The sequence below is a fragment of the Argentina silus genome (genome assembly GCF_951799395.1).
Source record: "Argentina silus genome assembly, chromosome: 10".
In the NCBI taxonomy this organism is placed as follows: domain Eukaryota; kingdom Metazoa; phylum Chordata; class Actinopteri; order Argentiniformes; family Argentinidae; genus Argentina; species Argentina silus.
In genome coordinates, this window is record NC_139664.1 from 21,798,858 (window position 1) to 21,814,042 (window position 15,185).

Here is a 15,185-nt window from a genome sequence, read left to right on the forward strand (position 1 = left end):
TTTGCATTTTAGCTAATTTTAAGAGTGTCATAGCAAAGGGTCTGAATACTTATGTACATGAGGTATTTCTGTATTTCAATTTTAATAAATTTACTGAAATTTATAAAAACCTGTTTTCACTTTGTCATTCTGGGGTATTGTGTGTGTGGATTGATGGCAAATTATTTTAATTTAATCCATTTTAAATTGAGTCTATAACACAACAAAATGTGGAAAAAGTAAAGGGGTAAATACTTTCTGAAGGCACTGTACATTTACCTGCCACTTTATTAGGAACACCTGTTCAACTGCTCGTTAACGCAAATATCTAATCAGCCAATCACATGGCAGCAACTCAATGCATTTAGGCATGTAGACATGGTCAAGACGACCTGCAGAAGTTCAAACCGAGCATCAGAATGGGGAAGAAAGGTGATTTAGACTTTGAACGTGGCATGGTTCTTGGTGCCAGACGGGCTGGTCTGAGTATTTCAGAAACTGCTGATCTACTGGGATTTTCACACACAACCATCTCTAGGGTTTACAGAGAATGGGCTATAGCAGCAGAAGGCCACTCCTGTCAGCTAAGAACAGGAAACTGAGGCTACAATTCGCACGGGCTCACCAAAATTGGACAATAGAAGATTGGAAAAACATTGCCTGGTCTGATAAGTCTCGATTTCTGCTGCGACATTCAGATGGTAGGGTCAGAATTTGGCGTAAACAACATGAAAGCATGGATCCATCCTGCCTTGTATTAACGGTTCAGGCTGGTGGTGGTGGTGTAATGGTGTGGGGGATATTTTCTTGGCACACTTTGGGCCCCTTAGTACCAATTGAGCATTGTTTAAACGCCACAGCCTACCTGAGTATTGTTGCTGACCATGCCCATCCCTTTATGACCACAGTGTACCCATCTTCTGATAGGTACTTCCAGTAGGAAACGCGCCATGTCACAAAGCTTTGTAGTTAGAACAGGTAGGGTTAGAATTATAGCTTGGGGTGTTATTTTTATTTTTATTTCTTTGGCGCCGTCTGGCGTCCTCCCCTTAGTCCCCTCTCTATTCCCCCTGTGTTGTTTGGTTGTTTGTTAATTTTATTATTGAATAAATCTTCCTTGTTTTTAGCATTTTATAAAGTCTTCCTAGTAGTTTGTATTGCACTACCACAGCACCAGCAGTTCCCAGCATTATATGCACACACGGTATGTTACGTTTCCCCCCCCGCCTTTCTATCCCTAGACGTACCATCTGGGGGGGTTCAGAACAGTTAGTCCTTGTGTCATCTCCCTCCTTAATGATATGTACCTTTGGTTTTATTTGAGGTTCATAACAGTACATTGTACTAAGCAGTTGTTGGCTCATTAGTGATTCACACTAAAATTCAGCTGAATGCAGGAAATGAAGTCTTTGTAACTAAATGTTTGGTGGGGGACCTACAGACCCCCCGCTTAAAATGTGGCTGGCTATAATGGCTATAAAAAAACTCACAAATGTTAATCTGTAAACAAATTATTTTTACTGTTTTACTGCCCATATGCAACAAGTGATTTGTAGTTACATAACTGTCTGTATTTTTACCATTCTTTTCTCTCCTGTCCAGCATATCATGTATTATAGTTGGCATTCATGATCTGTAGGCTACATTTTGCTGCAGCTCCAGTGTGTGATTGCTTGAACTTGATCTTACAAAAAGCTAACATCATTTCCTATGGACAAACAATCTGTGGAGCCACTTCCCCTCCCCCTTTGGCAAGAGATCAAATTCAAATACTATGTAAAAATCCAGGCCCACTCCTCCCCTAGAACAGAAGTTCTTCATTTAACACATTTCGTTCCTGCATCGAAGACTGAGCTATGATGATGCAGTAGCACAGAAACCAAGAAAAATAATTATTTGTAAGAGCATAGAGCACATACTTACTCAACAGATATAATTACATTTTACACAGATAACCAATATCATAATACGAACTGTCTTTCAATATGTTTTCTCCTTAGCCTTGTACTGTCCTGTAAATTCTACAGATGGCAAACTGAAGCTAGCCTAGCCTCACCCCTAGCCTCACTCCCTAGCCTCACCTCCTAGCCTCCCCCCCCCTTGCACCACCCCTAGTCTCACTCCAAAGTAACTTTAGACACCACTAACATAAAATCAATGGATGTGAATGGGACCAAGAGACAAAGTTCAACATTGCATGTCCAGCCAATTTTTAAAAAATTGGTTTAGGTTTAGGTTTATAGCCGGGAACAGTACAGTACAATTAAATACAGTAAAATTCTCCATAATCTATGAGGTCAGAATCAAATCAATATACATTCTCAAGAAAATAAGAGTCCCCATTTTAAAGCCACAATCGGTAATTTGAAAAACAACAAAATGTCAGCTCTGTCACATAAAGCTCAGGGATGGGGTTGAAGAAATTCCTATTCCCATAGATTAAGACAAAAGGGTGTTAATTGCTTGTACCAAGTTTTCTTTTGTATACTTGTCTACATGTCACTCACTCTAGCTTTACCTTATTGTTCTTGGTCTGAAATATAGACATCCCCGAACCCTAACCCTAATCTGTTTGACAAATCAATCCATCTGTATAGCCCTAAAAAGGAATATTCTTCTTTAATCAATGGGTACAGTATACTATATACAGTATCATACATTTATATATCCAAAAAGAGCTTCACGATTACAGATTGTGGCTTTAATGTCTGGTTGTCATTACACATCAATCAAATTCAAGTAAGCAGTAAAGCATTACATCCCCATCCCAAATAATATGACCGTTGAAGTTCTGTACTTTGGAGCTAGAACCTATTGAGCCCATAGATAAAGTAGCAGTACTGTATCAGGGAACATCGAAAAGAAAGCAACTGTAACAGAGAACCTTTCATTTGACCTTAGCTTTATGTTATTCTGTTCATACGGTTGTAGGTTGCACCTTGATTATAGGTATACAAATTTCACTGGATTAATGTAACATTAAACATTTTGTAACAGAGATTTGCATGTATCCTTTACACAAAATCAGCATTTCTAACATTAGCTTTTTCCTCTATATCCCTGTGTAACATGGCAGGGTTCCATTCAAGAACAGTGACATGCACAGTTTTAAAACTATTGCAAAGAAAATCCAAAGCAAGAGTGATAAACTGACTTCAACAAAACAAGAGTGAGTTTCCAAAGGTTGCAATAGTTCCTGGGAGTGGAGGTCTTCACGGATCATTAAATGTGGACCCATTCTGAAATGGGCCCATGGAAAGGCAAGCCACAGCCGAAGTGGCAATGTGAGCGGGACTTAAGTCCATTGCTGTGCAACTAATAGTTGAGCTGTCAATCAGTCAGATGTGAACAATGGCAGGCTGCACAAGCAAGTTAGCATGATCCTGTCCAACATGTTTGGCATTTTAAATAAAGATTTTGACAATCTAGAAAAAATGTGGGTGAACATGAAAGGGTACAGATTCTTCAGAAGCAGCACTTTTTCCTCTGTCTGAAAAGTTACGCTTGGAATGATTTTTTAGTAGGGTTTTAGTAGGCTACTAATTTAGCTTGGGATTGATATACTGCCAATTATAGATTGTGATCAGGGTCCGCTCTGTAAATCAGCTGTAGTTTCATATACCCGAGGCACGTGGCAATCAAACAATACCTGACCCGGATCCGAGGCTAGTTTAATTTTTGGACCCTGCTGCAGTCCTGGGTCAGGTCTCAGATTTTCGGATTTAGATGGACCCATGAAGAACCTCTACCTGGGAGTAATTTTTTGGTCCACAAATGCATGTTTTGAAATGTTGTGTTCTTGAATGCAACCGTGCGATATATTGTATGCATTGATAGGCCATGGTGGCTGAGAAGAACCACCTTATGTACAGACAAACAGGATGAACTAGTAGTGAAACATAAAATGGTGCTGATTTGGTCAGCAAGATTGTAAAGGTTTGAAGGGTTTTGAAAGGTTGATCAATCCCTCAAGAAAACATAATGTAACCACTCTCCCAATGACTACATTCATAGTTCAAGTCATTCATAAATAAATAGTGTGGTTGTACACACTTAAAGTCTTTGATTGTCTGTGCAAGAAAAGTGCTGCACGTCCAGTCAAGGTGTCATGTGGGCCAGCCAACCTTTGAACTTCCATGTCAGTCAGCCAGCACTTCCCGGATGCTCCAGTGTTGACCCACCGATCACTCCTCCACTCAAAATGGCCGCTATTTATTTTCTATATGTACACTGCCACTTCGCACAACGTGCTCCTCACCTGTTCATCTTTTCATCAAACCTGGAGAAAACAAAACATATTTACTGTGGGAAGTTACAATTAACCTCCCCGAATGCAGATAAATATCAGACATCAAAGCATTGTTTGCTTATGCATATCCTTAATTGCTTGTGTGGGACACATAGTATTATTAGGCATACGAAATAGACACCCCCCTTGCATATTATTATTTTGGAGTATATACTGTATACTATATACTATATTCTGTATTCACTATACTGTAAAGCAGACTAGTATTTTAGGATATGGTTATTGTGGTGACTACTAAGTAAAGCTCAAAGTCAGGCACTGTTAGGCCAGCTCAGAGATCTCAGAGGTCTTAGGGGTCTTAAAGTTATTGAACGTCAGTAGAACGAGACCTAGTGGTGATACAGGCAGCATGTCTGATGTGCCGTGTATGTCTTGTGATTTCAGAAAGTAAAGTGAATGTTCTAAACTTCTCCACACTTGAAAGGCGTCGGCATTATTCAAGTGTGCAACACTTGCTCAGTGGTCACAAAACAGCGTTCCTGGAGAGCTTCAGTGTGGGCAGGCTCTTACTCCAGCTTGGCACTTTCTACTCAACTAACAATTAAGACCTTGATGAGTTGAATCAAGTGTGTTTGCGATGGGCTGGAACCAAAGCCTGTTCACCCTTTGGTCCAGGTCCAGGGTTAGTGGCCACTGTGCTAGGCTACTCCGTGTCCGAGGGAAGCCAGTCACTCACTCTTGGATGCAGTCAGGAATCTGCAGGCGTTCCATAGGGATGTACTCTGACAGCTCCTGCAGGCTGTGGATGAAGCGGATCTTCCTACTGAACTTCTCACTGCGCAGAACATATGGGTCAAAGGTTAAAATCAACATGAACCCTAATTCTTAATTCATGTATCAAAAAAATCATCTTTGAAACTATCATTTCATATATAAATACATAGAGATTCTTGGGTGAGTTTGAGCCCTGTCTCTGTCACTTTCTCTTCTGTCTACATTTCCTACTGTCTCAATAAAGCACAAAAATAAGAAAGGAGGTTGGAATTCCAAGAAGAAAGAAATCTAATTTTTGACTGCTCACCTGATGAAAGGCTTGACAACTGTGATCAAAGCTTTGATGTACCAAGATGGGTGGACCACAAACAGTCCTTTCAGATCCTTCCTCAACCTGAAAGGAGAGCAGTACAGTTACTAAGATGAGGAACTCTTTTAAATTGTCACACTATACTGAATTATGCATACAGACATTCCATTTAGATTTGAGCAGTGACTTTTTCAGACCGACTCACAAAAAGTGCACTCAAGTCTAACGGTTATGGCACACTTGTCTCAGAGAAGCCGGGACTTTTTGCAGTTCAAGCCAATAATCACTAGGGTATTCAATTTTGAACAGTTAAACAGTTCTTGTACTGTAGTAAAACATTCACAGTTTGCTACTGAACATTTTATTCATTCAACAGTATCACAGGTTTCTGCCCCGAAAAGTTCTATCCATCACAATATGGTGAGTATTAGCTAAATTAAACTGATGTTTAGTTTTCAATTGTGTGAATGCCAACATTGCAAACTTGCCCAACAAGTGTATTGTGTCTACATTACACATTTGGGGAAATATAAGCACATACTGCACTGTAATGGTCCTAAAGTGTAAGCTGTGAAAGGTGTAGGCTACACAAAGGGTAGATATAACCCTCAAAACTCACATTGTTTGTCTTGCCCACCCATTATTACAAGCTCACTCACAGATGAATTCCCAGCTACATACTGCCCCCTGGAAATCCTACTCCTAGTAAACACTACCTTACACAGGAAGTATGATTAGCCAATACAAGTAGATGGCTTGTCAGAGATCGGGCTTTCCCCCTCCAGACAGATCAAGTGCAGGGGAGACATATTGGGGCATACACACATCACCCAGAAGGTATTGTCTCGGAGCACGTACCTTCTGTCTATGGAGGTGTAACACTGGCGCAGCCACTTTATAGCAGGCATCTTATTCCTGGGTGCCATGCCACAGAGGTACAGAATAACGTAGTTCTCTGAGACCATCAGGTCCAGTGTCCCCACAATGTACCTGTGTTCACACAACAAGGCATAGATCAGCACTATACTTTCAATGTCAATCCTTTCTATATAGTCCCCTCCCCACACACACAGTTACAGTAGCATTTTCCGTCATGATGGATATCCAACGATACATACACAATGTTAATGCAACATCAGTATAAAAAATGCCAATGGGTTTGTGAGGTTCTACTCACCTGAAGAGGTTATCCATGACGTAGTCATAGTTCTCCACGGTGTTCTCTGGTAGGTAACAGGAGGAGAACATGATGATAGCATTCATTCCCTCTCCGTAATAACCTAGAGGCCAGGGGGAACCATGTGAGAAATCACATGCAGTCATTGTGCCAATCTTTCCCATTAATTTGGGAACCAGGGACTCACTGATAAAATTTGCTTTTTTTTCTACTCAATGTATGGTATCTGGTATCTCACCTCCGTGAGAGAGCACCTGGAGGTAGGGCTCCAGCACGCTCATGTTGACATGGGTCTCCTGCCCCGCGATGCAGAAACGCCGCCACCGGCGCCCCCTGCTGTCCACCTGGTCCAACTCCATGGAGCCCATCTCCGCCTGCTCTATGCCTGAGGTGCCGGACACCCCCTCCTCCACCTGCCCTAGCCGGGGGAGGTCGTCTGGGGGAGAGGGGGGTCACAAGGTGGTGCTAGTGGTCAGATGTCGATTGAGAATTGTGGATATTGCAATTCTGTACCCTGGACTTGTCCACTTATTGTTGCACTAAATCTGTTAACAGTTCTGCATTTTACCAGGGTACATGCAAAACCTACGTATTTATTGTTTTCATGTCTGTATCAGGGAGACGTTTTGGGGGTAATATGATGTTTGTGTACTGTTGCTGTACTTGTATCATACTGTATGTGGAGGATGTATTTGTGTGCAGGAAATACCTTTCTTACTTAAAATGCTTGTTTTGGTCACCAAAATAGGCAACCAGTTATATATAGTTATAGGGAGACATCTACTGGATTAGACTTGCCACTGTCAGAAGTGCTGTGCAATTTATTAGTAGAATTGGATTGTGCAAGCAAGGTTGGTGGAGAACATTAAGGTAGATGTAAGAATTCTTCCCATTTGTACATTTATAGTTTCTTCCATGCTGGGGGAATCATCCAACATTGCATTTAATAATGTGTCCAATTGACATGCTCCCTGTCTGTCTGTCTGTCTGTCTGTCCGTCGTACTCTCCAACTCAAGCTCAAACTGTCTGTCTGTTTGTTTGTCTTTTTCTACCTTGCTTACCCTCATACTAATGTCAATCCCTGTCTCTCTCTCATCTCTACCCCTCCCCTCTCCCGCAATCTCTCTCTCTCTTCCTCACCCTCCCACTCCAGGTCGTGCATGCTGTCGGGGAAGGTGCAGGACTCGCTTTCTGACGGGGTCTCCAGGGCCTCCAGGTTGATGTCCAGCTCTGTGTCGTCATCAGCTGAGGGAGAGAGGGCGGCGGCCGAGTAGCCTTCGTCACCCGACACCACGCTGCAATCCGGCGAATCGGTGCGTTCCAGGGTCAGGCTGAGCATGGGTGCCACCAGACGCTTCATCCTCCCAGGGTTCCCAGACAGGGCCAGGCTGGTGGGCGGAGCTGGGTCCAAACACAGAAAGGTATGGTGGGATATTGAGTATGTAAATGAGTATGCAGTGCTGTCAAAATGTAATATTTTTTGCTGAAATTGATAGGCAAAACCATGCACCAAAAATGCTGAAAAAAGTTATTTATTTGAGTTTACAGTTTAAGCTTATAGAAGGTGCTCATATGTGTATTTATTGTACTGTCTAATTCCAATACCACCTGAATTTCACTTGAGAAAAATTAAGATCAGATCAGTTCAATTCAAGAGTACGTTTGAAATTTGTAAATGAAGTTCCATTTTGTTCCCTTGCCCCTTCCCTCTAGACCCTTTTCCCATACCTTTTCAATGGTATGACCAAAACCATTAATACTGTCGGTCAATATAGGATCAATAGCTTGAACAAAGATCACATTTGGGAACAGAAAACAGGGAACATTTACTGTATTTTAAATGTTAATTTTACCGGGTCTCTCTCCATTGGCCCCTGGGCTCTCTTGTTCCTCCTCTTGACTATGGGTGTCTTCGGGAAGAGGCCTGGAGACAGGAGTATATTGTATGAATATGCAGATTTGCAGAGAGATATGCATGTGTTGTTACTACTTGGACAGTATACAGTATGTGATCGCTCTAGATTACATTGTGGTCAAAGGTTAGGAACATGTTTGTGGAAGTATTGGACCCAGGGTTATACATATCTTAGTTCAGGTACTAGGTTGTTACCAACCCCAAAATGAAACAGAAAAAGAAATCAAACTACTGCACAGGGAAATAAGGGGAGAATGGGGAGCTGCAGTTGTAGGACACACTGGGGTCAGCAACAAATGGTGGGATAAGGCTGGTGCTGGTGCTGTCTTTCAGCCTTTAGAGGAAAGTGAGAGGGGTGGCACTCTGAGTGACCAAATATAGGGCTTTTGATCAATAACAGGAAGGGATAGATATATAATAATAGCAACAACAACAATAATAATAATAATAATAATAATAATAATAATAATAATAATAATAATAGTATAGAAAAAAATATAGGTACAAGATGTTTGGTGAGTCACACAAATGCTGAACGTGCATTAAGATGGTGTCATCCACACATTTCCGCAGTGCAACATTTTGTGAGTGCATCATTATATATTAACATCTGCACATCTAATTTCTTTTAAAATCATAAGAAAACTAGAAAAATAAGTTCCAGAAGAAACTTTGTGGGCTTACAAAGTCTTATGTTGGTTGTAGAAAAAGTTTAAAGATGGTTTGGGCGATAGATGGTGAAAAAGATGGTACAGTAGTTGAACGGTTAGATAGACATAAGGTTGAAAAGACAGGACATTAGATACATACTGTAGTATGTTAGAAGGTCACAGATAGATACAGTTGATAGATTGGATGACCCAGGGGTAGTTTAGTGGAGTGGCTAGAGAATTGTTGGTTAACCGGATGTGTTTTTGGAGTTACAAAAAATTCAAGGTATTAGGTAGGTATAGAAAACTTTTATCAGGGTTGATAAGATTGTCTGGGTAGTTGAAAGAATAGGTTGGTTCGTGTAAGGAAATTTGATCAGTGATAATGCTATCAAACAGGTCTGTCTAGTCACCATATGGGAACAATGAATAAGGGGCCTCAGCGACACCTCTGAAACTGCTATCTCCCATTTGAATGTCAGACAGATGCTTTTTGGAACTGCAAGACATCTTATTTCACAAGGGTGAAATTCCTACATAATGTTGGTTGGTTGGTTGATTGGATGGATGAATGGATAGATGAGTGAGGGGAGGTATAGAAAGATCAAAACGATTAAGATGTTAATCAGTATGGGTTATACTGAGTGAAGCAGGAGTGACTGATGAAAGGATGATGGCTAAGTAGTTGAAAGGTTAGGACTGATATAAGGTGAAGCAAGCCCACCTAATTATGCACGTTTGCCAGTGGTGAGTAAGCACACATACCAACGCTGCTGTAGCCACTTACTGAAACGATGTCGGAGGTACTAATTGATGGCCAAGCACACACAAACACATGCAAGGGACAGGATTTTCATATCCATCCAAAAAGGCAAACATTTTTCCCTGTGTTAACGGATGACAGAGACATTGAACGACCTGTCCCAGTTTTACTTTTAACTTTTTACTGTTAAATGTATGTATAATTTGTCCCTGTCTGAACCGGCCAAAAAGTGGACTGCCACAAGCTTGCCACTAACCTGGGGAACTCCTCATCCTGCCACTCCTCCCTCAGCTCCATGTCCTGGATGTAGGGCGCCGCTTCTGGACTCCTAGAGGGAACACAGAACAATACGGTTGTGTCTCAATGGTCTGGCTCAACAATTACAAATATTTGGAATGGAACCATAACTAGTTACTTTTTCTAGTAATTCCTTTGTGGCCGCTGAATTAAAAAAGACTGGATAGATTACAACCATTTTCACTCACTACGTGTTATCAGAACATGGAATAACATTGGGAATAAGAGAGTAAAAGACATTGAAGACTATTGGATATCGAGCAACATTGATCCCTAACTCAGAGAAAACAGAGATTATGCTACTATGTTCCAAAGCACAGAAACACCTCATGTCAGGTATGACATATACAAAGTAGACGGCTGCAGTGTTGTACCAAATAATAATGTCAAAGACCTTGGTGTCATCCTTGACCCTGAACTCACATTTAATGCACACATCAAAAACACATCCAGAGCACTTTCACCTTAGCAACATTGCTAAGGTCTGGAATTTTGTATTGTTTCATGACCCAGAGAAATTGATTCAAGCTTTCATAACATCACGACTTGACTACTGTAATGCGTTACTATCTGGCTCCTCCAACACTTGCCAGTCTGCAACTGGAACTCTCCCTCCCCCAATACCATTGTCATTATTTCACAGTGTTAATAGTGTTTTATTCCATATTATATGTATTGTTTTTGTATTGTTGTGAAATGTCATATATCTTTGTAAAGTGTGTTGAGACACCTGTGTGAAATGCACTTTAAATAAAGTTTGATTTGATTTGATATCCAAATCAAATACAGAGATTTTAGGACTGTATATCTCCAGAACCCCATTGCCTATATAACTTTGATAATCGCAGATTTAAATCATAGGCTTCTAATATTGTTTTAACTGATTCAAAACTATTAATAGCTGTCTGTCTGTAAACTGATTAGAACTGTTTTATAAAACTCCAAAAGGTATACCTTAAATGCACAATATGGGATCTGGTATCTGGAATCTTAATCTGTCCAATGCTAATTTCTTATACAGTAAATGCCTCATGAGCTAAGCACACCTGTCTTACCCGATTATTACCCAAAAGTTAAGGTTGTATTAGTCCTTTATTGATAAACCCAAGAAGGTAAACACACATTGTAGAATTATAAAATATGTATGTTCAAAACTATCATGTCTACAGTAACAACAGTAACATAAAACATGACCTCAATGAATATGAACATTGTTGTTGGGCTTGTTTGTTCATGTGCAGTCACAGCTATGTTGACAAAGAGAAACATGGGAGGCATGCCAAGGCGACACAAAAACATCACAGTGATGTTAACCTTAAAAGAGAAGCTTCTTCTGTTAGAGCTGCCTGTGCACCTGTTTTCTTAATGTCTAAAGAGCTCCAAGCTCAAACACACACACGCACACACACACACACACACACACACACACACACACACACACACACACACACACACACACACACACTCCCTGTGAGAAGAGCACTCACGTTCTCCCTCACCTCCCTCTCCAATGCATAGAGTACACATACTGACAGACACACAGCTCCCTTTGACACACACATCCAAGTGCAGCGGCTAGGGAGAAAAAAACCCACTACAAAAGTGAACAACTGGACTTACTCCATGTGTATGTCCTCTGGTTGTCATTGGCCTGCACTACCAATGTGTCACACTGAACAAGGTCTCAGGGCAACTGAGTCCAACAGCACCCTCTGCCAATGTGCCATGAGTAGTACATAAAAATATGGCCAGGCATCTTTCCTGGAAAAACTCTTGGCCCCATTTCAAAGTTGTTTTCTATAATGTAGATAATTTCATTCAGAAATGCAATACATTGCGCTTTACAATATAGAGGTGTGCTTCCCATAAGACCACAAGCTACTTGTACAAAACATAGTCCTTTACTGTTGCCTGTATAAATATATATTATGCAAAATAGCAGATGGTATGATGCATGTATTCATGTAAACAATAGATATTTTAGCAGATATATCCACTTTCACTTCTTCAAATCTACCTTCCTGTATCCAACAGTATACTGTATTTGTCCAATCCCATTGTGTAAATATCGAAATAACAGGTAAACATAGGTCACATACCTTGCAGCCATTCCGCTACATAAACGGCCAATCATGCAGAACACTCTATTGATCCCATAAATCTTAAACTGTAAAAAAATCTAATGGATGCAGAAGTGAAGTCTTCTGAGGTAACCCCCACAGCAAATACTAGGCTATCTTATCTTAGCCAATCAGCGGGCTTTGTACCTGGTGACACGTTCACTACACCTGAGAGGTGATGTTCGGTCCAGTCGCCAGATTTAAAAAAATCACCTCAGTTTCTCAACTACTATGCTTATGAAGTTCATCATTCCGAATAGTTAAGATTATCTGCCAGCGCATACTTTAGCGCCTACTCTCCGTCGCCACCGATTGCATGACATGTGTGGTCAAAGTATCCAGCAAGGTAGCCCACAATAACAATGTCCACACATATTTTCAGATACCACATACGAATTAAATCTGGACTTCAAATAAATAAATGCCAGCCGAAGCCTTTGAAAGTATTTAAACCATATAAAGTGAAGACATTGTATCTGGACACTCACCTGTGTTGTAAGAAGATTTGTTCATATCATGATCATGTTCAGATCATGGATAAAAAAATAAAAAAAATAATCATCGCCTAACAGTCTGCAACACTTGCGCAACATCTTACAACACAGAAAGGAAACTGTTCCTGTGTTACTCAAGTCTCTCTCCACTTTTTAAAAAATACATCTATTTTTAAAGTTGAGAAGAATTATTTAAAAAAATATTAAATAGACTTGCCAGTCGAATGAGTATGGACTGTGTGTGTGTGTGTGTGTGTGTGTGTGTGTGTGTGTGTGTGTGTGTGTGTGTGTGTGTGTGTCAGTGTATAGAGTATGTGAGTGAGTTTGTGTGCCTTGAATTCAGTGATATCAACTTAGTTATCTCAATAGGTGTCCTATTATCACTTAATCATGTAAAAGTGGAAACCTGATAATCTTGTTTGGTCTCATCTTCAATGAGTGTGTGCTCTACTGCACATTCCATACCCATTGTGTAATGTATCATTTAGACAAAAGAAAACATTTTTGTCAATGGGTCTACGTTACACACCCTGCATCCAAGACACATTAATTTCACTATTGTCTCCAGACCTTGGCCTATACCCACAGGTAGTAGTTCACAATCAGGCTCTATGAAAACCCCAACAAACACAATATTGACAGAGCACATTGCCTAGCACCGAGCTGCTTCACCATCTTGTGGAGTTGTCATAAGACACAGTGTGATGTGGACGTTTGTCAAAAAGGCTGATATTAGTGAAAAGAGGGTGGGGAGAGAAGACAGTCGCTGTTGCAGTGTTGTTGTTGGAGTATTACAAGGGTATATCCTCCATTGTCCTCTATGTTAAAGGAAACCCGATCTAGTAATGGCAGCTGCTTATTGAGGCGGTCTTTTGTTGCCTTGGCCTATGGAGAGCAAAATATTGCTGCTGGATTGAGAAATTAAGACTTAACTAAATGATTGTGGGATGGACAAAACTCTACACTTGTTCAAACATGACCTTGAATTTAGGGAGGTTCCTCAGGAAGGAAGTGTGATGGATACAAATGTGCTCACTGAGTGGCTGGTGGATGGATGACTCAGCAACTATGCTGGATGCAGAACTAGACCAGCCCAGTACAGCTCAGCTCTGTAGTGTAATTTAGGGCAACGTGAGGTATTTAACATCAAGATCAGTATGATATGGCAATGTTATAATCTGTGTCACCGACAAGCCAGAATGCACCTTTAGGTATTTCTGTTCCTTGTGGTAAAAATCTGAGCTGGGGTTTTAGATTTATTGTTACTTCTTAGGCCGATTTCTCAGACACAGATTAGGTCGAATCTTAGCCTGAAACACTTTTTTGTAGAGATTCTCCATTGAAAGTGGAAACATTTTAAGTGAAGTGACTAACAAGGCTCTGTGTCTCAATACATTTAATGTGTGATTAAATCCAGGATTTAGCTTAATATATGTCTGGTAATCCCCTATCCCCTATACAGACTATATATATATATATTATAACTAATAAATAAATAAATAATTATTCTCAGGCTAAATTCATCATAGAATACCATGGGTAAGCACACAGCTTCATTTTACAACTTCATCAGTTTCAATATCACTAGAGTGGGCCTTTAAATATAGGAGAATAAGGCATTGTTGAATACAATACAGTGTCCCTAATTTGAGCATGGTTAAAACTTTGCTCCATAGAAACTGATGCATCAATTCCAATTTCAAAAGCCACAAATCAAGCTTGAATCTAGATCAAACAGTTCCCGAGAAGCATTTGTTGAGCCACGACTTCCTGGATGGATGAAATCTCCCCTCTTCACTGCCAGTTTATTTACACAACAGTGGGTTGTGATCTCACTTCCCCCTTCAGTAACCTGTCAATAGAACAGCCTCATGACATGGGTGTTTGAAAGAACGAACACACGACTCAATCTCCCACACTCCAATAGGGGACACCACTTCCTGTTTTATTTCAGGAAACCTACTCTACTCAAGAGTGCCCCATGTGACACTTATGAAACTATGGGTTTCCACAGAATCAGCTGCCAAGCAGAGTTAGATGGACATTGGTTTAACAAACTCACCCATTTAGCATATACTGGTCTCCCTGATCAGAGTAGGTTCCCATGTTGTCCACCGTATCAGCCAGATCTGATGTCCACTTCAGTAACGCAAGGACGCATCAAGAAAAGTTTGACTTCCAAAACAGACTAATCCGTCTCATCTGCCTTTCTCCTGAGGAAGTCTTGTTCATGTGGTGGGGTTGATGTGAGCATTGTGTCTTTATCCGTCAGCGAACTCACCCTGTCCCTACAGGTTTTTCAGCATTTCAGCTCCGACCTGTTTAGCACTTCACTCCCTATTGGCTGAGCTCACCGGGACAGCCACAGGGATTAGTCAGTAGAGTGGAACGTTTCAGAGAGCCTTGCCGGTAGAAACGTAGTACATACAGCAGGTAGAAATGTAGTACCTTGGGCA

General features: G+C 40.7%; 1 protein-coding gene across 1 annotated transcript; it reads right to left on the minus strand.

Annotated features, from left to right (window-relative positions):
• Positions 1 to 4,077: 4,077 nt before the first annotated feature.
• LOC310810915 (BCL2/adenovirus E1B 19 kDa protein-interacting protein 2-like) lies at positions 4,078 to 15,052 on the minus strand. Its single transcript, XM_083678838.1, has 10 exons — positions 14,792 to 15,052; positions 10,075 to 10,146; positions 8,344 to 8,414; positions 7,631 to 7,891; positions 6,728 to 6,925; positions 6,490 to 6,592; positions 6,171 to 6,302; positions 5,310 to 5,396; positions 4,965 to 5,063; positions 4,078 to 4,258 (listed from the first exon to the last, which is right to left on the minus strand). Exons 1-10 carry the CDS (start codon positions 14,833 to 14,835, stop codon positions 4,234 to 4,236), a joined length of 1,092 nt encoding a protein of 363 aa, XP_083534964.1. The 5' UTR covers positions 14,836 to 15,052; the 3' UTR covers positions 4,078 to 4,233.
• Positions 15,053 to 15,185: the final 133 nt, after the last annotated feature.

Excerpts from the sequence above, each read along its gene's own strand:
- LOC310810915 (XM_083678838.1), bottom strand. The coding sequence starts at position 14,835 with ATGGGAACCTACTCTGATCAGGGAGACCAGTATATGCTAAATGG. Across the intron at positions 6,303-6,489 it reads GTCATGGATAACCTCTTCAG|GTACATTGTGGGGACACTGG; the intron begins GTGAGTAGAACC and ends GTGTGAACACAG. Across the intron at positions 4,259-4,964 it reads ATTCCTGACTGCATCCAAGA|GTTTGATGAAAAGATGAACA; the intron begins GTGAGTGACTGG and ends TGTTTTCTCCAG.